Below are 25,741 nucleotides of genomic sequence, written 5' to 3'. Positions count from 1 at the left end.
CTTTGTGATTCACTATGTACACTTGTAAGTAAAGTGGCTGTAAATTCTACCTTCCTTTACATACGCATAGGGTTACTGTGAGGCAGTGTATGTACAGAGGTTCTAACCTGAGCACAGACAGTTCTGTAGTTCATTGCACAGCCATAGGTCTGTAGCAGTTTGGCTAGGGCCTTGTACATAGTCGCGGGATGTTAAATGCTGCTGACGTGAATGTTGGCAGCTAATCATGTCTATGCCTGCATATTAGTACTCTTAGGCAGGCGGTCTGCTTCTAGGTAAAAACAGGTTCTAAATGGAGTGCATGCAACATTTTTGTTGAATTATTTATTTACTTCTCATGCAGGAGAAATGATCCTTAAATGCACCATTGCTAACTAGTTTCCATCATACCTTTGTCCATAAATTAATTCTTATTTGTCACTGCTGTCCACATGCTGGCCTGCAGTGACCTCTGATCTAACAGCTCTGCACATGGTTTGCAATCATTCAATGCTTTCAGGGGGCTGATGATTACTAATCAGTGTAGAAACAAGCCATTGCATGTGTTTTCAATTTTGTAACTGACTCAGAGAACATTGTCTAATGGTTGTTGATTGCTGTCAAATTGGGGAAAGTCTGCCAGACATATCTCTTCTCATTACTCAAGTTTGACCTGTAGGGACCATGTTTGTCACTGCATAATATAACCTGAGTGATAATAGCATATTATTCTGCTGACAAACACTTAGAGATTTCAGATATGCCAACAGATGTTGAACTGAGTATCATGCCTAATAACGTCATTGTACTGAACTGTCCATTTTACCCATATTTTGGTGTTAGTAATAGAATGACTAATAACTTTTTGCTAATTACAGCTTTCTTTGAAACATCTATAATAAAAGTGTGTTCTACTCACCACTTTGAGCAATTTCCTGTAAATGTTTTGAAAATGTTGTTGCATGACATTCTTCCATTCACAGTACAAAACCTGACCTATTATGTATCAGTTCTCTGTACACCGTGAGATGACAGTTATTCACTTGAGCACTAAAAACTCATTACATCTGTGGCAGTCAATTAGCCTTTGTGAGTAGTCCAATTACCACAAATAAAGTACAAAGTTTATTCATTTTCTTGTATGACTTTCAGAGACTGTGCCAGGGATGAGAGTTGTGAGACTGCTAACTTTTAACACTGTTATTGAAGTTCTTGAGTTTGGCGCAACAGAAAGTTTGCAGCTGCCTAGCTTTGCCATGTCATAATTAGCTGCCACAGAAATATGAGCATCATCTAAAGATTTGCCTCCATTGTCCAGACATATGAACTGCAGAAAAACCTAACATGATCACAGATCATCATTTTGAAATATTTTAGATGTCCTCATCACAAAAAAGAAATATGGCAAATCCAAGCTTAATGTTTCCAAGGACAGCTGCTGTAAATGCACTACCATAAAGACGGAGGTACACGCCTGAAAAGTTAAGAATTAAAGACTGAAAACATAAGATGCCTGTCTAACAAGTGAAAATGCTGCTGTAGTTCAGTCTCATACAATTCTTTCTTATCTCTACATTCTTCTTATCTTCATTTGTGGAAACCAACTTATTGTTGCTTTTGTCTTTACTTTCCTGATTCTGCCTATAATCTCCTGAAGATTTTCAAATCTGTGCAATGTGTAGCTGTATATGTAGAAACTATGACACACATACTGATACATTTCTGAGGGCAGTGTGGGAACATTCTCACAACAGTTAGACTGAAAAAAATGCTCTAAATTAATCAGTATGGAGTTTTTAATTTCCAGTTACAAACTTATAAAAAGAGATTTCCAGTCTCCAGTCCTTTGGGAAGTGAGTTCTCACAGGAAGATCTTCTGAGAGGAAGAATCTGTAGGAGTGGAGTACATTGGTCCATACTTGAGTCATGAAATGCTCCGGGGGTGGGAGGGATACCTATGACAAAGGGCTGGAATTGAGGTCTTGGCAAGGCCAAGAGCATTTACATCCTGTGGCAGCCTATTTCCTGGAATAGCAATTTAGACTGTATGATGATTCCACAAAAGGTACTGTTTTGGGGAACTGCAAGTTAAAAAGATGTGTTTTATTATTTACTTTTGGAACTGAGAAGTCTGGAAGTGCTGCTGTTTTAATTTATTTTATAAAATGAGAAGCCTAGAAGTATATTTATTTTCATTTCCTGATTGTACACATACAAGATCTGCTGCCTGCAGTGTTTTTTTTCCTTTCACTGGTGGTATCTACTTGTGCAGTTGACCAGGGACTTACTGTTTATTGTTCCTCACAGTACCTCTGCTGATGAGTGCGAGTGCATTTCGGACTACCAGTTCTCCATAAGACCCTTATATTTGTTTCACTGCTCTTCCTGCACTGTTTACCTGGTAACCCCCAACCATGGAGGAATTAGCAAAAAGACTTGCTGAGTCTCAGGTGGACACTGATCAGCAGCTGGTGTCGCTACCAACCCCAAGGTCATGTCGCCTGTGAAAAAAGCTAACCAAAGAGGATGGATGATAATCCTCCCTGATGGCTTTTGAGGACTATTCACCCTACAGAACTGGAACCGTGCAGAATGAACAAAACTCCTGACATCTCAGCTGGTAGAAGAGGCATTGAGAAATTATGGACATGGAAGAAACTAATTTCATAGAATGTAACAAACTGAAAAAGGAACTTGTTCTAGGGCTGGAACAATCTCTGAAGCACAAGAATAACATTTTATTTCTGGATTGTTAATGCTGGCAAACCAGTAACAGCATAGATCCATGGTTTAAAACACACTTTAAAACTATGGCCAGAACCTGACATTAACAGTAAATTGAAATGGTTAGAAATTTTAGCAGCAGCCATGTTTAGAAAAACTTTGTTTAGTTATAGAATAAAATGGATATTTCAAGGTGACTCCAAGAACTCTTACTACTTAGCTTTTAATAAATTCATATTAGTTAAGGACAAAATATTTAAAACTGAATTTTCTGCCTCCGAGTGTTATCTTTCTGTCTCTAACCTGCAATATGAATATGGTCAGGTATTCAACTGCTATTACAATTGTTAAGCTTATGGTCAGCATCTATATGTTCTATACATATTTTTAGTTCTTCATTCCTTGTGAATTTTGTTCTCCTACCAGATGAGTTAGTTTCTGAACTAATTCTCTACCAAGTTACCTATAAATAAATTAATATTCACACTCCATGATTAGTGGTGTCAGTTGTATTTAGGTCACAATGAAGAGCTCAGGTAAATACATCATAGTAGGTCAGCATCCAGGTTAAAACAACCATAGAAAGGTCACCCCAACCCACTTGTTGATAAAAAAACTGCAGCAATGAATAAACATCACACTAGTGTCTTAAGAACTTAAAAATGATAAAAAAAAGAGTTAAAGGCTTTCATTCACCAATAATTAGGACTTTTTCAAAACTGTTCATTATTCATTAGGTAGCCATATTTATACAAACCCTTCCTGGTCACCTGACAGCATTAGTTAATTCCTTTGGTTAAACTAAAAAAATATTTGTGTCCCTCAAGAAACCCTTGGGTGTAAACAGTATACTATGAATTTTCTTTGAAATAAAAGCAAGAATTTATTAGAAACCACAAAAGTGGTAAAATTAGTAGTAGACGTTCATAAGTGTTCCTCTGAAAAGCAATCGTTTAATTATTTTAAAGCTTTGCTGCTTTAATACACAATTGATATTGGTCATTTCATTCAGTCTGTGTTAACTTGTTGCATTTACTCTCACTTGCCAAACTAGTTGTTGCTGTTAACATTTGGCTTCAAGGTTGCCAATCCTTGTTTCACAATTTGCTTTTTCCAATATTGAAAAAGTATTTTTTTAAAAATTACTACTGTTCTGGACATCTTTACTTTTTACCTTTCTGCCTTATATTGCCTGTGTGATGGTATGTCCTGGCTCTAAAACTTCTCAGTTTTCCCAGTAGCATATTTTCAGTAATTGTATGATGAAAGGATGCATAGGCATTTTTTCCACAGCACTGTATTAGTGAGATGAGGTTGCAATTCAGTGCTGAGATGAGATGTTATCTTTAAAAGAGCTTTTAAAAAACAATGTATGGGGATTACCTGCAGTATCTACAGATAACAAGTTCCATTTTTTAAATATTGCTACATAAAAGAGACAATCATTATAATGGTTATGAACAACTAGATAACTTATGAGGAAACCCACGGGGGAAATGTAGCTAAGGTGCCATTGTGTACCAGATGATGAAAGTATTCAGTACTGGACATTTATATGCATGATGTGGTATGTGATGGGACACTATTAAGGTCAAGGTAGCCAGTTTAGTTCTTAATCTGAGCCATTTGGGGCACTGAGGGATCTTCTGAGGTAGCCTAAGGTGACTCAAGCTATACAGAGGCTTGCCACTTGTAGTCTGGGGGTGTGTGACAGCATAGCTTAGTAAAGAGGGTAGAACAATACAGGGGGTAGATAAGATGTGGGCAGTGACTAAATGCTCTGATGATGTTATTTTACCTAGTATGAGTAGCTAAGTTTACAGTTGCAAAGACTATTTAAGTTTCTTGAAAAATGTGCAGGTTGTGTTTGTTTTACCCCCAGACTGAGCCTGATAGCCCATTTGTTCCTTGGTTTACGCAGCCAGGAATCCCCCATGAGCTCATCCATTTGGGGCAAGAGTCAGGTGGTATGGAGTGGGCCTGTGGCATGGCCTATCCTTTTCCCCCACATAGCACCGCTCCTGTGTGGAAGGTATTCCAAGCTCCACTATATCTGTCATCTAAACGAACATGGGCCTTCACATGCCAAATTCCCTTCAGCTGTCTGAGTGACTTGCAGATGGCAGCACAGGATCAGCACCTAGTGTTCCTGCTAGGTGTCATCCATGTGGCAAGCCAGAGATGCTTTCTCCCCTCTAGGTGGGTGTGCTGGCAGCGGTCATTCACCTCATGCTCCCGCTCCTTCAGGCACCAAAGCTGCTACTCAAACTCATGTCACCTGAGACATGTTCAGGGCTGTATCCAGCTATGCCACAAAGCTGAGTGAGAAATTTGAAAATTGCTGGTAAAAACTTCCAAAAGCCTCTGGAAGTTCTGTGATTTCAAGGTATTATGATATAGAGATATCTTTACAGGCTGAGGGATATTTGATTAGGAGTAGAAGTTTTAAAAATATTTGTGAAGTGGTGGAAAAAAATTGAGTGGCTGCTTAAAAGGGGGAACAGACGGAAATAGGTTGGTGGGAGTGATGGGTTTTACCATTGAATAGTCGTAAGCAGATGACAGCTCAAGTTTTTTGGGGAGGGGGTTATATATTTATGTATGTATTTATTTCAGTTTGATTACTGGACAAGTGAATTGGTCAAAAGACCCTTTTTAGCCCTGATGCAGTCTCACAATCAGCATAATTAAAGCTACGCTAAGATTATAATAATTACGTAAAGTACTTTCTGAAGATTTATCATGTATACAAAACAAGAAACAGTATTGAAAAGAAATTAGGTATAAAACATGTTTGCAAAAAACAATATTGAAAAAAATAGTCATACTGGTATGGTACTCAAAACTATTGTTATATACACTGTTTACATGCTAAGTAGATCATGTGTTGAGGAGTTATTTAAAACCAAGCATTTATTTTATATATTTATTTCTGTTTGTTTTATGGGGTAGAGCACTGATCACCATACACCGTTTTCACACTCAGTCCAGGAGTAGGGAAGATTACATATATTGTATACAAAGTTGGGATATAGTGCATGTTATTAACCTTTGGGTTGTAAGCATTTGCATATAGCTTCTTTCTAATGTTATACTTTCAGTTTTTGTTTTAAAACCTTCTAGTGTCTGCTCAGCTGTTATATCAAGAGGCGAGCGAATTCTAAATAGCAAACCCATGCTTATTAAAGGTTTTTTCTCCCTCTGGTCTCCCAAAACAAGGTCTGATGAGGTCAACATTATTATTTTGACTACTCCTGAAGGAGTATATTGCAGTTGTTCATTTCTTGTTGCATTGTGTAGCAAGCCTGCTTAACATCTATGATTTGTGACTTAAACTTGGTTTGTATTCTGAGCAGTTTCAGATTTACTCTGGGTGCATTGTTTCTAACTCATTTCACCATATGTTTTTATTCTGGGAGTTGTACATGGTAAGTTGTTTTGTTTTTTGTATTTTTTTTCAAATGGATTTAGGGAATGGAAGTGAATACTTTGAGGAATGCATCGCTGAAGACTGTTAATACTTTGAGACGTTCCTGGAACCATATGGTTGCCACTTGATAAATTGTATAGTGTTACTGAATACAGCTACGTTGAAACTGTATTTAGTAATGGGTTATTTGGAAGGGTTGGTTTGATAATGGTTAAGATTTATTTCTACATGTGAGAGGAAGGGAATCCTTTTTTCCCATGTAAATCACTGTTTGCACTGTATTCAATTATCTTGTTTCTGGAATGATGTGGCAGCCATCTTGAGGCAATAGTGGTTCTTGTAATGGGACTGCATTAATTGCTGCTGTTTTATGTAAGCAAACACTAATTGGTCACATTTACTGCCACTTTTCATTGGTCTTGTGCTTTTTATTGGTTGAGATTTATTGAAAATAGCCACACCCTGATTTTTTTTTCAGAAGGATACAGGAAAGATTTGCTTGTTTGTACTACCCCAAGAAGTGGTTCATGGGTTTTGAACATTTTATATGCCAGAAGAAACTGGGGGAAGTTCATTTTTTTTTCATTTTTACTACTACATTTAAAGGAGTTTTGTTAATTCTGTCAAATTTCAATTGTTTTTACATTCTTTTTTACTGTTTAAATCACTGTTCAATGTTTAATTAGCTTGTTTCTGGCTTAGTGTGAGAGCCATCATGAGACAGGTGTGGTTCTTATAGTGAGAGTACACTAACTGCTGTTACTTCTAATTTGTCAAATTTCTAGTTGCTTTTTCATTGGTGTTATATTTTCTGCTGCTTGCTGTTTACTGAGAACAGCAATGTTCATCTGAGTTGAGTACACTGCAGCAGTCGTTGAAGCTGGATAGTGGTTTGGGTGAGCAAGAGAAGTTTCCCCTGAAGCCATTACTGTGAACATCCTTCTTTCTTCATCTTGCCAGTGACTGGCGTGAGTCTGGTCCAGGTTTCACATATTTGTACTTATTTGTACTGATTCATGTTGGTCAGTGCTGACCAGAGTTTATCTGCTACCAGCTGTACAGGTATGGTTTTTGCTATTCTTTATGTATCTAGAGTGACCGTGTAGTCCCCCCCTTCTAAGTTCAGATAAATAAAGTGGACAGCATGGAGAAACAACAGACCTCCCTTTCTATTGTCTGTCTTCTAACAACTTGCTATCCTAAGGCAGTGTAACAATTATCTTATGCTCATTGAAAATTACCTCTTACTTGACCTAACACATTCTATTTGTAAAAAGTGAAAATGCGTAACTAATTTAGAGGCACCCCTCTCTAAATCCTTTGTGTGAGGTGAGCACCACACTGTCTTATCCCCCCACCCATCATGGTCTAATCCTCCCACCCATATAAAAACAGCATTATCATTCTGATAAACCTAAAGTGTCATATGCTGGTGCCATAAAAAGCATCTCTACCAAAACCTCCCTGACTTCCTATGAAGAGGAGTCAATGAAATCATGAAATCCCAACAAACACATTTACTATATGCACCACTTCATCAACATGTCACCAACATCATGGCACTCCTATATCTTACAAGAATAAACTAACTTCTGGAAACTTCTTTGTAATTGGTGACTCCATTGTTAGACACAACAAACTTCATGCTCACTAGGCTGAATAAGGACAGGGTTAGTTAGCTTTCTCATGGGTGTCAGGATTCATGACTTATCAACAGCCCTCAGGTCCCTCTCCAGCAGTAAGTGCAACTGTGGTGCAACTGTAATTCACACAAGGGTAAATGATATGGCAGAAAAAACATTAAGGACATGGAGAAAGACTTGCTGAATCTTGCATCATTGGCTCAGCCAATGGTAAGAAGTGATACACTGGCTTCAGCCAATGGTAAGAAGTGATATCCTTCCTTCTAGCTCCGAGGAAAAGGCAGTTGGATTTGACTGGCTAAGTAGCTGGTGTCATTCCAGCAGGGGTCTAAAATGTCTCTTCCTTGGATGAGATGACTGATTCTCTGACTTGGTTTGCAAAGGATAGTCTACAACTCTTATTCAAAGCTTTTGTTACCCCCATTATGCCCTTTTTAGGTAAAGTTCATCTAAAGAACATACTGACCAATCAAATCATAAACTGGACAATATTAAGGTAGGTCTTTTTTATGTCAGGAGTTGTAACAATAAACTGCCAGATCTAGAACTAGTTCTTCATCGTAAACCTCTGTGTTTGTGTGATCCCTTATTCTCGGTTCAAATGTAATGAGAGCATTCCTTCCTTGTTGGGGTTCTGTGCCTATCACTCATTTACATACATGTGCAACCACAGGGTTCTGTGCCTGTCATTCATTTACATCCATGGGCAATTGCAGAGAAGTTTCAATGTTTCTCAATGATATTCTCCCCTCAAAAATTGATACCCAGTAAACTCTCCCCTCCAGTGAGCTCTTAAAACTCCCAAAATACCTCCAAAAATACCACTCCATGGGTCCCAACAATATATCAAGTAACCAAATAAACAGTGTCAAGAAGTCTTTTGTTGATGCCTTCCTTAAGTTGTTCATCCTAAGCCTAGCTACAGGCTGTGTAGAATCATGGCACACTGCAGTGATTATTTAGGGGCATCACCAGTGTGTGATTATGTAGGGGTATCACCACTGCAATGATTATTTAGAGGCATCACCACTGCAGCAATTATTTAGGGGCATCACCACTGCAGTGATTATGTAGGCGGGATCACCACTGCAATGAAAATGTAGGGGCGTGACCACTGCAGTGCTGATGTCCCTCCAGAAGGAAGACCCTGTCACTGATGCTGGAAACTACAGATCCCTTAGCCTTATAAGTCTTGCCTTTAAAGCCATGGAGCCTGTTATCACAAACCTCATTAATCAGGGCATAAAAATTTTGATCAGGCTTGGCCCACAATAATTTGAACATATTAAGGCCCAGTCATGCCTGCTTAATCTTGTGAGCTTTTTGAAAAGGTCACAGAGGAGGTGGGTAGTGGTCACATTACTTGGATATGGCCAAGGCTTTCAACACAATACCCCATGATGGTATAGTAAATAAGGTAATGACTTTAAATATTGATCCCTATGTAGCAAGATGGATTACAAACTGGCTTAAGGAAAGAATACTTGTTATCATAGTTGATGATGCCTCCAAGGTCAGGGAAAAGGTGACCAATGCCATCCCTCATGGCTCTGTGTTGAGCCCTCTCCTATTTGGCATTTATTTCTTTGACCTTAAAAATAAGAGTCGAAATTGTGAAGATTGATGAAGTCTGTCATTGATTTTAAAAGGGAGTAATTAAGTCAACAAATGGTACCAATACCCTTCAAAAGGAATTAATACAAGAAAGCTCCTGATGTATCAGATAGGGATCAGACAAACTGCCAAAAAATGCAGTATTATTTCCTTTGGTAAACAACAAATTTCTGCAATGTGTTTCATCAATATCTCTGAATTATTTAGTGAGACAGTAATACTTTTCTATCTCATATCTTATCTCCAAAGGCATCTCTTCTAAAATCAGGAAGTTATTGTTCCACTATTTGCTTCTCTTCTCTGGTTATACTCATTAAAGAATACAACATCCCCTTTGGTATGTATCCCACTAGACATATAAAAAAACTCTAAAAACCTCTGAGATTCCTAATGAAAAGGATGTTTCGCTTCAAAAATCTTAGCTATCAGGATAGTTCAGAGAGACTGTCCCTGTACACCTTGTAATATGGGGTCTTGTGGGAAGATTTGTGTCTTACTGTACCCTCAAGGATCCTACCATCTGAGATCTCCTTCTTCTCAATATGTCAAATAATGCAGTCAGTACTTGAACAAGAGATCTCAGTTTACGTCAATAAATAAATAAAACTAAATGGAGGAATAGGTTTGTAACCCAGCACCTCTCTTTGCTCTGGAATAGGCTTCCCTTACACATCAAGTAGTGTGATCTAATGTCAACTTTCAAACATAGGCTAGTGAATTAAATGGGTACCTTAAAACTCACACCAGAACTTGCAAGCCTCACCCTCCTTGAAAAGGGTGTCAGAGTCTAACTGTGGTTATTGGTAAGGAATGTGTGGTCTCTGATCAAAGAGTCCTGTATTCCATGTGATTCCTATAATTTCTATAAGGTTTGAAACATGCTTCGGGTTCATAGATCATTGTTAAGCAATTAGTCCAGGAGATGAGTGAGGAATCCAACTGTCCTAGCGTACTGTCTTTTTAAGTGACTTACCTAAGGTCACATTGTAGGTAAATGTAGACTGAAGCAATCAAACCCCAGACCACAGGAAGTAACTTTTTAATAGCGTACAGCTTTAATCCTCTGTTCTAACTACCAATGTTTGCTTCAGTAATTCACTAAATCTATAAAGCTCTACAACATGCATCCCCATTGCCTTTTTATTTCATTTTCCATTGACATATTCCTCATCCCTCTAATAACATACATAACCAGTTTGATATATGCCTCATGTGTCAGAGTATGTAGCAGAAGGACCATCTATATCACAGATGGAACAGATTTTTCATAAACTGAATCACTGGTCTGATTCTCTGCCCTCAGTGAGCTGCAGATAAAGTGAATGACTTAACTCGTGTGCAGTGTGCCAGTGAATAGATTATCATGATTGCAGTGTGCCAGTGAATGGCTTATCACCAGTACAGTGTGCCAGTGAATGGTTTATCACAAGTGCAGTGTGCCAGTGTATGGCTTATCATGAGTGCAGTGTGCCATTTACTTCCATCAGTAGTGCAGTGAGAAACAGAGAAAATATGCTGCAGGACAGGAACACAGGTTTGGGGAGAGAAGTGGTACAAGACAGACACAACTAACCATGGGAACAATCCATTACCATACTCTTGCTAGCTACAGGTCCCCCAGCATGAACCAGAAAACCCACACATCATACTTGAAATCACTAGAATCACTCACATGCAGCTCAATACCCTACTCCTGGGTGATTTTAACTACCCCTCCATTAATTGGGAGGCACACACAACCATTAACATGCAGGCCCAAAGATTTCTTGACTTTATAAATTTAAATGCCCTGGAGCAACTAATCTACATTCCTACTAGGGAACAAATATCCTAGATCTGGGGCTCACAAATATGGGAGAGTGCTGCACCCCCCCAATCCCCAGATGTGTGATTTCTCACTGGTAAGATTAGATCATAAAGTGGTCTTTCTTCAAATAAAAGTAAAACTAGTTCTCCCACCTAACCCCAAAAACTTTAAGAACTTCTGTAAGGTAAATTACCCCTATTATGGAACAGCATAGCTAATTTCCAAGCTCCCCCAAATCCAGAAAACACAGAAACCTATGCAGAGTCATACACAAAAGCCCTGTATGACCATGTAAATGGCAGTACCAGACCAAAATAAACCCTGGTCAAACTGCAAAAGTAAGCTCCCTGATAGACCCCTAGTATTAATAAGTTCTACAACAAAGAAAGTCTTATCGAGAAGTAATAGGGAAAGTGCACAACAGAGCAAAACGTCCCTCATTAGAATAAACAAGTGAATTAGGGAACTAGTCTCTGAAAGCAGACTTTGAGGTAAAAATAGCCTCCAAAGCTGAGAATAACCATTAGGCATTTTTCAGTTATGTCCAGTCTTAAGGGCAACACCCAACAATGTGTGGAATTATTTGTAGATGACATCACCTCTACTCAGCCAGAAGGTGGAACAAATCTACTGGCTGACAAATTCAGCTCAAATTTCACCTCCAGTTCTCCCTCAAGAAACACCCTCCACCACTTCACTGCCAATTAACACCAAAGAACAGGTTGCCACTTCTCTCTCTAAAGCTAAAAACACGGCTTCATTGTGGCCTAACATTATAGCAGATTGCCTCTTAAACAGCTTGAATCAGGACTTATCAGGCCTATTAAAATCTCTGTTTAACCACAGCCTCTGGACTGGGTTTGTCCTGATAGAGTGGAGGACAGCAACACTCATGCATCTAAATAAAGTGGGACAATTTACTGACATGGGGATTACAGACCTACACATTTGACTGGTCTTATATACAAGGCAATGGAAACAGCAATTAAAGACTTAATCCCAATTCGGCCCTGTCAAGGGCAGGTCCTGCCTACCTAATCTGGTGGATTTCTTTCAGAAAGTCACTAAGGCCAAGGATGAGGGTAAAACAGTACATCCCACCTATCTCAACCTGGCCAAGGCATTTGACACAATTTCCCCATTCGCTATTATAAATAAACTCACAAAACTGCACATAAATTCCTATGTCACCAAATGGATGGCCAATTGGCTCATGGAGAGGACACATTTGGGTTAAAGTGGGTGAATCCAGATCTAGCAGGAGACCAGTTACTAGAGGTGTACCACAAGGCTCAGTGCTGGGACCACTCCTGTATGGAAAATACTTATTTGAAGTCACAGCTAATGTGGAATGCCTCTGAATGATAAAGTGTTCCAATGACTGCAAGTTGGGGTCAGTCACTGTACCCCAGTGATATAGATTTCCTTCAGGAGGGTTTAGACCAGACAAATGATTGCCAGAACCATGGTCTAAAACTAAATGCAAAAAAATGCATTCTCATACCTTTTGGGACATCAAATACCTTTGCAAATTACAACATCAAAAGCACACCTCTAAGAGTAGACTCAGAGGTGAGAGATATAGGTAGACTGATAGATAGTAGCCTGAACTTTGACTGCTATTTGTCCATAGTGGTGAGGAAGCCCTTTCATGTGTCACAACTTATAAGTGAAGTTATGGCATCCAGACCCAAGGAAATTATAGTCCCACTGTACTCACCCCTCATTAGACCAATAATTGAGTACAATGCACTATTTGGCATGCACTTAACTAGGCACTTACAGCAGCTAGAGTGACCTTAGAGGTTCTTCACAAAGGTAGTACAGGGTGTAAATATATGGATAGACTAAAAGCTCTATCTCTTTACTCTGTCTCCTAGCAACTGTTAAGGGGTAATCTATGTTTGACCTACAAGGCACTCACAAATCCAGCCCTGATGGAGGTGTTACACATCTGCAAGTCAAACAGCATAAGGGTCACCTGATCTAGGGATCTAAACTTTGCCAACAACTCAAACAAAACATGCTGGAGAGAGAGATATGTGTCTCAGAGATTGCCCCTTCTTTGGAACAGGCTTCCTATTCACATTAACCAGACCCCTTACCTGGCTCTCTTCAAATGCAACTTGGATCAATGAATGGGGAATCTCAAATTCACACCTGGGGTAGTTCCTATGTCTCTTATGGACAGGGGCAATCTGAAAGATACTCAATGCACAGGCACAAATTCATGCCATCCTCTTTCCCCTAGGAGTCCTATACTGGGTAAAATTGGGTTATATTGGCTAGACTTCTAATGTCCTTAAGATGTTAGCCTAGTAATGTACTATGAACCTATGAACCTGTAAGGCAGCACAGTACGCAGATGTCCAGTGGATGTCATTGATACACAGCAAGATTAGTCCTTGAGTTCAGTGCATAAATAATATCATGGATGCTGTGGTAAATGTCAGTATTGTGCTGAGGTCATGGAACTGCTGTCTACCAATTTTAAGTAGTGTTATAGAAACAAGGGCAGCTATTAGCACATCTCTGTAGCACACAGTAGGGTCATGCTGAGTACCTGAACAGGTAAAGCACATTGTTGGCAGCACATCAACACTCTGCGTGTCTCACCATTTACCATTGTTAGCATGAGTACACTGTAAGGAAACAGTCAGATGTTAGTCTTGCATGTGTCCCTTCATTCAGTGCACATGATATGCTCACAGTATAAAGGAAGCCTGACTTTAATGCTGTATGTATTTCATTTTAACATTGCAATATGATGTCACTGTAAAGGACACCAGGTATTACTGTTTATGTGTCTCATCCTTTTCCAGAGTTAGTGTGAGCATAGTTTACAGAAAGGTTGAGATTAGTCCACATTGCTTTTAATATGCTCACAGTGTAAGGGAAGTCTTACGTCAGTACTTTCCATCTGCAGCTTTCACTAGTGTACATTCTCATTGTGAGGTAAATCTTCTATGGTTGTATATTTCTGTTTGTCTGACTACGGCGTAAAGCAAGCCTAACATCACTGTTTTACATGCTTACATATATATATATATATATATATATATATATATATATATATATATATATATATATATATATATATGTGTGTGTGTGTGTGTGTGTGTGTGTTTGTGTGTGTGTGTGTGTGTGTGTGTGTGTGTGTGTGTGTGTGTGTGTGTGTGTGTGTGGGTGTGTGTATATATATATATATATATATATATATATATATATATATATATATATATATATATATATATATATATATATATATAGGTCTACCTGATAATGCCGAAAGCTGGAAACGCCGACGACGAGAACACCGACACCGGAAGATCGACAACAGAGATGACCGACAGTTGAAAATCCCGACACTGACAATACCAACATGTCAAACGAGCGCTAGTATGTAAGTATGCGGTAGTGACGGACAGCAGGGTTAGGGTGTGGGTAAGGTAAGTGTGCGATAGTGACGGACTTTAGGGTTAGGGTGCGAGTAAGGTAAGTGTGTGATAGTGACGGTCTTTAGGGTTAGGGGTGGATTAAGTGAGTTAGGGTTAGGGAGCAGGTCAGGTGAGTGTGCGATAGTGACAGACTTTAGGGTTAGGGGCGGGTTGAGTTAGGGTTAGGGTGCGGGTTAGGTGAGTGTGCGTTAGTGACGGACCTTAGGGTTAGGGTTTGGGTTAATGTTAGTGCATAGATAGTTGTGTTTGTAAGGTTTAGTGTAGGTTTGTAAGGTTTTTGATGTGCTTGTGTTGTGTGTGTGCTTTTTGGACAGCAGATTTGTTTTGTTTGTTGACTGTCGGGATTGTGGTTTGTCGGGCGTGTGAAGTTTCGTGTTTTTGAACTTTCGGTTTTGTGGTGTCGTTGATTTTGTTGTCGGTGTTTTCAGATAGACCCATATATATATATATATATATATATATATATATATATATATAAAATTTTCAACATTGTTAGTAAAATCTTTGTAAGGGAAGACTGTTAATGTTGTACATGTATTGGCTTTCAGTACTGATCGTCTGAACATAATGTAAAGGAAATTATATGTAGCAAAAACTACACAAAGGTAAAAGATTTTAGCTTGAAAACCTTTTCACATTTTATCAAAGGTGTAAATGAAAACTGTGTACAGGAGTCTGAGAGATCAAAACTATCCCTGCTTCCCAGGAAAAGATTTGGCATTTGGTGTTAGTGTACTAAGAGTGTGTGTGTGTGTGTGTGTGTGTGTGTGTGTGTGTGTGTGTGTGTGTGTGTGTGTGTGTGTGTGTGTGTGTGTGTGTTTGTGTGTGTGTGTGCACGCATGTATATATTACTTTTTTATACATGGGTACTTACTTTGCACCAAAAATAACAATTGTCTGCTGCTTCTATCTCATTTTTCAAATGACATGTCCACAATGCCACTGACCTCCTTGATGGAGTTCTGAAAAAGCTTGACCAGTACAGCAATGCTCTCTTTGATATACTGAGTGGACAAAACTGGTAATAGCCAAGTGTGAAATTCTTAGAGCACTACAAAAGGTGGGAAAGGACTGGTAATGCAATGTCAGCTTTGAATTTTTATGTTAAAAATAGTAATACAAAAAGAGCCCTCTCAAAATGGCAATCATTCCCTTACTTTACTTGCCAGCCATTACCCAAGCTGTTGAGTGAAATACAGTACTATGAGTTGGGTGTAGGGGCCCTGAAGCTCCTTCCATAACAGTGTGAGTGGTCCTGAAGCTCCTTCCATAACATGGTGAGCAGCCCTGAAGCTCCTTTCATAACAGTGTGAGTGGTCCTGAAGCTCCTTCCATAACATGGTGAGTGACCCTGAAGCTCCTTCTGTAACAGGGTGAGTAGTCCTGAAGCTCCTTCCATAACAGTGTGAGTGGCCGTGAAGCTCCTTCCATAACTTGATGAGTGGCCCTGAAGCTCCTTCCATAACAGAGTGAGTGGCCCTGAAGCTCCTTCCATAGTAATGTGAGCAGCTGTAAAGCTCCTTTTGGGGCCGCTATTCAAGTAAATACATGTAGATTTCACATGAATAGTGACAGTGACCAGAGCTCAAGATTAAACCTCACACCCTATGCTCCGAGGTCGAACCACTTATCACTGTACTACCATACCCCCGAAGCATTGTGGGCACATGAGAAATTTGCATTGTACCTACATTTTTATTAAACTAGGTACACCTGGTTGGCACATGCATGTTTTCAAAAATACAAAAATGTTTGGTTAAATGATTTATTTAAGGGACAAATAAAGTCAAACAGAGGCTGAGGGAATCAAACATTGGAACACAGGATAAAGGTCATAGTGTAATTATACTGAAGTAATCTTGCTGTGCATAGAGTTCATTTCCGGTTTTCTACAGCTGTTCTCTTCCCTATCAGTAACAACACATTATTTGAGGAATGTAGCATTAAACCTGTCCGACAGTTGCTTTTCAGGATGAACAATGCACTCTGTCGGCTACTTGTGTTCTTCTTGCACTATTACATAGAGAATGGTGATTTATTCATCACATTTGACTACGGCATATTTTGCACCATGGATATGTAACAAGTCTAACTCTATCAATATTAGTTCACACTTTGTCTACAAATAAGTGCCCTGTCATCAAAGACTGCATCATTTGGTAGTGCTGTGTCTTGCTAGACTTGTGTTTGATCGCCAAATGGGAAAATGTACTGATGTGTGACATATGTATCTCATCACATACTTGGCAACTTGTCTCTGTTAATTTCTTTGCTTCACCACCCTCCACTTCTCTTCCTCCTGTGGCCTCTGGGTGACTTCATTTTTCTCACCTTACATAGTGCTTGCCAGTGTGCAGCTGAATTAATTATTCCCTGGTGATTACCATATGCTAACAACAGCTGGTTATTTGGTATGAAATGCATTTATCTTACAGAGAGTTAGAAGGAATTAAATTCATCTTTCCTTAGGATGCAGTAGTTTTGTAACTGGTATATTTTCTATGGAGATAGAGAAGAAACCTTTCTGTAAAGAAAAATGTTTCTAAACGTTTCTTCTAAATGTATAGTTTTGGAAACATGCCTTTGTGTATTCCATTCAACAAATTTTGAATGATCACAATTTCCCCTTGCTGTGTACCTCTGGCCAGATGAACTTACTTTCTTACAGCATTGTAAAATATCTACTACGATATATGTTTTTCTCTAGTTATGACAGTTCCACCTCATAGAAATCAAAAGTGCAGCTATCTTGTCTTTGTAGGTCTTATGCAACTGCTGCATTCTTTACCACAAATGTCATTTTTGTTCCTTTTTTTTGATGTATTGTAACAAAAAAGTTTTAATTTGTCTAATATGATGTTGTAAATACCTCTGAGTAAACCTTTAAATGTCCACATTTCTTCTAGATACTTAAATGAAATAATAATTAACTAAAACATTTTTTGCAGATTTATGTTGGGTGTCCTACCAGCGGCCCTGAGCTCAAGCAGTAGCAGATGTCTAAGACATGCAATTTTCAAATGAGAAGGCTGTGTACATGGTTTGCCCCTTTCTGTGCAATGTAGTAATCTCAGAGCTGATAAGTTCTGGGGTGCAAGCGACAATACCATCTGCATGTGTATCTTGTCTCTCATTATAACAATATCTAATAAATTGAATCGGTGCTTTACTTTCAGTTAACGTATTTTCAAAGATCTGGGTTTCAGTGGACTGGCATGAAATCTTTATAACTGCATCAAAAGTGGGAAATTTCAAAAGACACAGAAAACAGCTTTTCTAACCTGTCAGAGTATCTCATAAGTGAGAGGAACAAAATCATTTTGCTTCACATAGGACTTCACCTGGTGGGTTCACCTGCATCCAGTTGAACCATTTATTTTAGGGGGATGGGGGAGTGGGCATTCCCACACTAGTACAGAACCCTATGGCCTATTTCCTTCCCAGAAACCCAAATTGGCCTCCCATTCTTGGTAAGAATTTGGTGGCATGGAACGAGGCAGCTTGCTGATAATGTGCGGTGGACTACCTTCTTTCCCTGGGAGTACCCACTGTCCCCCTTAGCAGATCTTCAGAGCTGTGTTATTACTGACTTCCAAGGGGAAGCATACCTCCTTCCAAGGCTGATACTTTGCTGGATGTAAGTGTTACCTCTTGGTGTCACCTTTGTAGTGAACCAGAAACACCTCCCTCTTTGGGAAACCATCAGTAGCTCAGCACTCCCATGATCCTTAGCTAGCTCCCTTCCTGAGCCACTAGCCAAACTTGGGTCACCTCTGCTGTAATTGAACTTGGGTCACCTGTGCCATAATCAAACATGGGTCATCTGTGCCATAATCAAACATGGGTCATCTGCGCCATAATCAAACATGGGTCATCTGCGCCATAATCAAACATGGGTAACCTGTGCCATAGTTAGGTCATTTTCCTTCTGCACCACAGAGCTGGCTCAAATGCTCAGGGATTTGGAACATTCTTGCTAGAATTTTGGAATGCAGACCAACAGGGATGAAATCAGCATGCAAACATAAACGAAGGTCTGAAAATATGTGTACCTGGGGAGACAGAATCAACAACAAAGTGTGCTTTGATTTGCTTAGTAAGGCATTCTCTTTGTGTTGTCAGCTTCTATTTATAAAATTATGTCTGCTGTATATTATAACTATGCTGTAAATGTTCTGAATTCCATGTGTTTCTAAAAGTCTGTATCCTTTCCATTGCAGATCTGGACTATTCAGTGCGAATCCTGCTGTATTCCCTGATTTTCCTGCTTAGCTTTTTTGGGAACACTTTGATCATTATTGTGCTGATCGTGAACAAGCGTATGAGGACTGTCACCAACTCATTCCTCCTCTCCCTGGCTGTTAGTGATCTCATGGTGGCTGTTTTCTGCATGCCGTTTACACTCATCCCCAACCTGCTGGGCGACTTTATCTTTGGGGAGGTCATCTGCAAGATTGTCGCTTACTTCATGGGTAAGGAACATTGTTGGGCACAATCAGTTTCAGATGTAGTTGAATCTGAAAGTATATCACTGTTGATTCTGCTGTTGACACTGCAATAAAGTATACACAAGAAAAACTGTAGTGCAATAAATGAACAGTAACAACTGAAGTTCAATAAACAATACCAAAAACAGTAAGCAAAATGTTGTTCAGCAGGATTGTGTTGTCATAACCATGGCAGTAGAACTGTATGCATTGATTGTCTATGGTAAGGTTGCTGCAGTCACGTGTAACACTGTAATAGCTATAGAATGCAAAAGTAATGGCCTGCAAACTGTATTGCTTAACTCATAGTACTGTCCAAGGCTGTCTCCAGGCCAATATCGGTCACATAATGCTCTCTGTTCCTCCTCCTTCAGGTAATAAAGGTATATGGGTGAGGTAGCTCACTCCATCAGCAGATATTGTGTGTGTACTTGACAGATATTTCAAAGCAATAACAATACAGAATGTTTATCAGCATTGCTGATACTACAATAAAGCTGTTTTAATATATGCAGAATGGTTGTATTCCATGCATGTGTGGTCTACTGTCACTGCAGTCAATTATAACACTGTAATAGATCTAGACTGCAAAGAGAATGTCCTGTAACTTGTATTGCTCAACTCATAGTATGGTTCAAGGTTATCTCCAGCCCACTATCAGTCACGTAATTCTCACATTTTCTCTCTCCCCAGGACAAAAGGTATATGAGTGAAGTATCCCATGTTATGAGCAGATATTGTGTTTAGATTTCACAAGAGTTTTAAAATCAATAAGAACAACATCTTCACCAGCATTGTTGATTCATAAATAAATCTGTCTACTTCCAGTATGGCTGTGTTCCTTGCATGTCTGTACTAAGTTGCTGCAGTCACTTATTACATTATTTGCAGATGTCCCCTGCAGTCACAGCTATTAGATTCTATTCTCATGCCTGGCAACTAAGGCATGATGGCTATCTAGTTTATGAACTGTACACAAACATGTCTCTCAAGTGACACAATTTCTCATACTATACTTAATATTGTGTAATCTGTCTGTCACAGGATTACCACAGTAATGATTACCTGGAATGCAAAGTATTACCAAATCCGCTTACAGAACACCTTGATAGTTATATAAGTCCACATGATGTGCAACAGTTCTGTCTAGCTGTGTACCTACATTTGTTATTGCTTAGCCCATACTGTTCCATGCAAATAGCTTGAGATGTATCTATGTGCTACATCACCTATAGGAGACTTGTAGTCACTACACAAAACTGACAATACACATCTGTAGAGTAAATATTAACACTGTTTTCAGGGATATAATCTGCAGTGTCATTAGTGGACTGTTTTCTCTCTCTCCCAAGCCCTTATCTGCATGTATTTAATATAGTTTTGTATTATTATGGTTTACTATTAACATATCTTGTTAAAATAAGTATATTTTGGGAAATGTGGTTTATTATTGTTGTGTTGTTATGCTTTCATATTGACATATCTTGTTAAATTAACCATGTGGTTGCCGTTATGCATTAACTGTAACTGACATGCTGTTAACATAACTGACTGTTCTATTTCATGTTGTGTCATACATAATATATATTGCTATGTATCTGGGTTAATTAATAAGATGTTCCATACTGTTAATACTAACAATGATGTGTTCATAACTAACCTCAACTTATTGCTATACCATATCACGTCAAGGTAGGCCGGTTCCGGCTGATCCCCCTACTTTGCCTCAGCTGGCTGTGGCACAGGGTTCCAGCATGTCTGGGACCCAGACCAGTGGTGCCCCCTCTGCTGCCCCTGCAATATCTGTAGTGTTGGGTAGTGCCACCCCATGGGACAGGGATGGGCCCCCCCCCTCTGGGAGCAGTGGCAGATGAGGAGTTGTCGCCCAGGCGGAACCGCAAATCTTTGTGCTCAGGATAGTCCACCATGGCTATGACTGCCATCTGCGCTGGATTGAGGATATGTTGGCCAACCTGCTGGGGCAGCCTCACCCTGGTGCCCAGCATACAGCACTGCCACCCACGGGGCAGTGAAGGAGCAGTGCCGACAGTCCCATGGGTGGGGATGTGAGTTACGTTGCTGCCATCTGGAGGCACATGGGACACAACACCCTCCCTATCCAAGTTGTTCACCCCCCTCAAGTGCCATACACTGTCCCTGTCTGCCATCTTGTCTGTTTGCAAATACATCCTCACCTACCCAACTTACCTCTCCCACACATACCTTTGTCCCTTCCCCAACATTCCACTCTCACCTTAAAAAAATGGGCACCTGTCTCACCCCATAATGTTATCCCATACATAGCTCTCCATTTCACATGTGCCCACTAGCCACATGTAACTAGGACCAATTGGATTGAAAAGCAGTTATGTTGTATTCACCCTTCTCTCTCTGGGGTTTGAGAGTCCAAATTCATCTACAAATTCTGTCAAAGTGCACACTTGTTGCTCTACAAGAAATGGATAGCTATGGTTCTTTCCTACACACTTCCTATATACCCCTCCCTGCCTTTCACGATGTTTTTTTCCCTGCTTGCCCCCATTTCACCACTTTCCTATCTCCCCTTTTTTCTTTATTTTTTTTTAGCTCGGCGCTGCATGAGACACAGTGATGCGCAGCTTCACTAAGCTCAGCTAAATAGAACTATAATGACTATATGTGTTTATAACATTGTAAGACACATGTACAAAATAAACGCCTCCACCAAGTTTTGAAACTGAGCCCATCACACCTGCAGCACACTGCATTAACCCGCCACGCCATGCAACTCTTAATTAAAACAGGTGGTTTAAACAAAACATAGTAATTACCAATTACACTCATTAGGTGTGCATCAGCAGAGCTGCGTGGCATGTCGGCCCGCGCAAACTGAAAGAAAAAGTAATAGAAAAAATGAGAGTGTACGTTGGACTCTGATGCAATAGTGCACCATTAGACAGCCAAAGACATGATAATGGATGTAACTGAGGCCTGTGATAGCAGGTAAATGTGCCCTTTTATCAGCAACATGTAGAAAGTCACCTGCCAAGGCATTAATGGCAAAATACATGTTCAACTGGGACTTTGGTGCAGAAATACATCTATATAAAGCCATGCACATATTGATGGATGTAGAAAATATTTGTCACAGCCTGTATGTGTGCACATATATCTTGCAAATATTCCTGCTGTAGCAATGCCTTAGTACCTCATTTTGCCACACACAGTCATGGGTTCAAATCCAGCGTTGTGTTGCATTTCAATAACATTATTGTGAAGACAGCAATTAATGAATGACTCGTGCACTCTTTATCCACACAAAGCATTGCAAATTAAATAACTGCTCTTCAGAGCTGGAAACTACAGGCCTGCAGGTAGGGAAACACTTCACATATCTGTATAGCATAACTATATGTCACCTAGTACTCTGTTATTGATGCAGTTCCCTAACATACGCACCTTAAACACATGCTTTAATTGGAGTGTAAAGGGTACCCTCACCCTGGCTCTGCCTCTACAACAAGGACGATACAGCTGAAACAGATACACTTGCAGCTTGTTGTCTTCCAAAGTATTCACACTCTCTGCCTATGTCTATTACCTGCAGCAGCAGTTGCAGCCTATGGTACACACAGCTTTATGTAAAGGTTTCTACTATACACACACCCTCTGTGATGATGTAGTCTCCTCACCCCAGTAATGTCTGTCTCAACAGCTAAGAAAGGGGCCTGGGTCTACAAGAAGGCCATATATATTGCACAGTGGTTGCATATCCTTGGCTAATGATAGTGCAATTCAACTGCTTTGGCTGCAATTAGCATATCAGAGCCACAGTATGGCTTAGAGGCAATTACCTGTTAATGAGAAGCATGTGAAAAATGCAAGAGCTGCCTACGGAGATACAGTCTGTATGAGACTTTCCTCACACAAAGCATGCCTTTATGAAACATTACTAGTAGCACATTTCAACAGAGGAGTACTGCACTCCAGGGACGTTGGGAGGCATACGCACTTCAGTACAACGTATGTAGAAGGAGGGTAGCATTTTAAAGTGTCACCGTTTCCCGCCTTACTGCACAATGATGTCAGCTCATCAGGGCAGCCAGTTGGAATGGAGCTCACCGCGCATGTATTTCCGGCCAGTTCGAGCGGGAGGATTCAACCGTTATGTTGGATGTATACGAGCGGGAAGATGTAAGCGTTATGTTGGTCTCACTTCAAGGACCGTTATGTTGGATGTATACGAGCGGGAAGATGTAAGTGTTATGTTGGTCTCACTTCAAGGACTGTATTTAGAAGGCAACCGAGGGTTGGTGAGTAATACGAAGTGTGTGTGTGTGTGTGTGTGTGTGTGTGTGTGTGTGTGTGTGTGTGTGTGTGTGTGTGTCTGTGTGTGTGTGTGTGTGAAAATGCCCCAGTTACTCATAGTGGTGTGGTAGGGAATACCTCAGGCTTGAACCCTGTACCTTGTATGCAGGTGTTAAAGACCTGAATTCCCTACCCACCACCATTTGTAAAAAAATTGCAGATTTTTGCCTCATATTTGATCTGAGCAATATCTGTATGGTATCTGTGGTTTTTAAATACTGCAATGCTTGAAATTTGATGGTGCAGTGGTAGCAATGTAGCATTGATGCCTCACAGCTGTAGGTTCTTGGGTTTGGTTCTTGGCTGGGGTGCCTTCTTTGTGTGTGGGGGGGTCTGTATCTTCTCCCTGTGTTTGTGTGGGTTTGCTTTTGTGTCCTCCCCATGTTACAAAGACATGTCAGCATTATTTTTTCCTGGGCCTCTGCTGAGAATTGTTTTTTTTTTTGTTCCAAGTCAGACTGTCCTGATTAACAAATTGACAGGCATTTAAATTTTAGACTTCAGGTTTCTGAATGTTTACTTCCTTATATATTTGATGGTGCAGTGGCAGTATTGTTGCCTCACAGCTATAGGTTTTCAGGTTTGATTCTTGGCTGGGGTGCCTTCTGTGTGGAGTCTGCATCTTATCCCTGTGTTTGTGACATAGTAAAACAACTTTTTATTCTATTCTAGCAATAAATATATACTAACACAACCTTTTTTATAGCAATTCTTTTAAGTTTATGACTATTTGAAATTTGTCCTTATTTTTGGGACTGTAATACCCTGTTATTGGCTTTGTCCAGGTTTTTTGTGCTAAGGTTGACAGCTATGGCAAGAACTGAATTCACTGAATATGTTTGAGGGCTGTATTCCCTCATTACTGGGTTTGTCCAGGTGTTTTGTGCTAAGAGGTTGACAGCTATGGTGAGAACTGAATTCATTAAATGATAGCCATTTAAGTTTCAGTCTTCCTCTCTTTCACAAAGCAGGTGATTTGGCATAGTGGTATGTTGTTCTGACTATTTTGCACAGTGACCTTGGCAGTAAAATGTATGATGGTAACACAGCATTTTATTCTAGCAGCTTTCCAAGATTATACAAGCAATGTTTAATGTGTTCCTGTTTTTTGCCCTTTTGACCCACCCCAATAAATTTGGCTTTTTCCAGACTTCTTGTGCTGCGAAGTTGAGATATAGTTGAGTACTGCGTAGATTTTACAAGGAGCTGAGAGCTGCAGGGGAAGAGAAGTTTAGTGCTGATTATGCTAAGTCAGTTCACATTGCTAGTAGCACAAAATGTTGTGTACTTGCTTTTAATGCAGAAGGTTGTTGGTTCTACTCCCATAAGGGGTGAATGTTGCTGTACTGAAAGTTAAGACACTAACTATGAGCCTGTTATCAGTTTGCCATCCATTTCCTATTGCAATATTACTAGCTTATTATTAATGTAATTTAGGCAATTTATTCCTCAGGGGCATCAGGCACTTTATTTTTCGGTGAAGTCATGAAATATAAAGGTTATTGCTAGCAGCAACCTCTTCATTAGTTATATTTATTTAATGTGGAATTATTTAGATGACTTTTTTTACTACTTCAGAGATTGTGCATATTATTTACTGATAATGGTGGACTGTAAAAGTTTGACTAGACTTTTATGATGGAAATGTTCTGAATTGGGAAGTTTTGTTTCATTGTTTACTGGAAAAATGTTCAAAGCAATAGGAAGGTGTATCAAAGAGCACATGTATGTTTCATATGCAAGGGGCCTATGATTTAAAAGCAGCCCAGAATTAATTTTTATCTGCCATGGGTAAAATGTATCTTTCTTTGAATGTGGGTTTTAATGTTGTTTCAATGAATGTGAGTTTCAAGGGCAGAGAAGTTTTAATGCCAAGTTTGTTTAGCAGATGCCTTAGTGTTTGTGCTGTAAAATGCAAAATAAAACTTTCAAATGAAGTTCAAATCATCATAGAAGTAAATCAGTATGCACATTAGTGTTTATGGTAAATGGAGTGAAATAGCAAAGTAATGGATCATTGGAATGGCTGCAGGGGGAGGCTCCATTCGACCAGGGTTTTGTGAGGGGGAAGGGCGGCAAACGTAGACAGCCCCAGCTGAACTATACCTCCCAACTGTCCAGATTTTCAAAGAATGAATAGATTTTTTGCTTTTTATTTTTGGTTTGTTCCTCAATTTGTAGTTTTCTGGCAAATGATTTAGGAATGAAGTCACTAAATAATGACACTAGTTTCAGACTTTATAACCTTCAGA

General features: G+C 39.6%; 1 protein-coding gene across 1 annotated transcript in view; it reads left to right on the top strand.

Moving 5' to 3' along the window:
• Positions 1–25,741, top strand: part of LOC122803651 (cholecystokinin receptor-like) — a 1,370,554-nt gene that overhangs the window by 795,689 nt on the left and 549,124 nt on the right. The window contains exon 2 of the mRNA XM_044073406.1: positions 18,876–19,127. Within this exon, the coding sequence (XP_043929341.1) occupies positions 18,876–19,127 (252 nt within the window). The remainder of the gene's footprint in view (positions 1–18,875; positions 19,128–25,741) is intronic.

This window comes from Protopterus annectens, chromosome 5.part1, assembly GCF_019279795.1.
Source record: "Protopterus annectens isolate FY-2018-M chromosome 5.part1, PAN1.0, whole genome shotgun sequence".
NCBI lineage: Eukaryota > Metazoa > Chordata > Ceratodontiformes > Protopteridae > Protopterus > Protopterus annectens.
The sequence above is the reverse complement of the archived record's forward strand: the minus strand, read 5'-3'. Positions and strand labels throughout refer to the sequence as shown.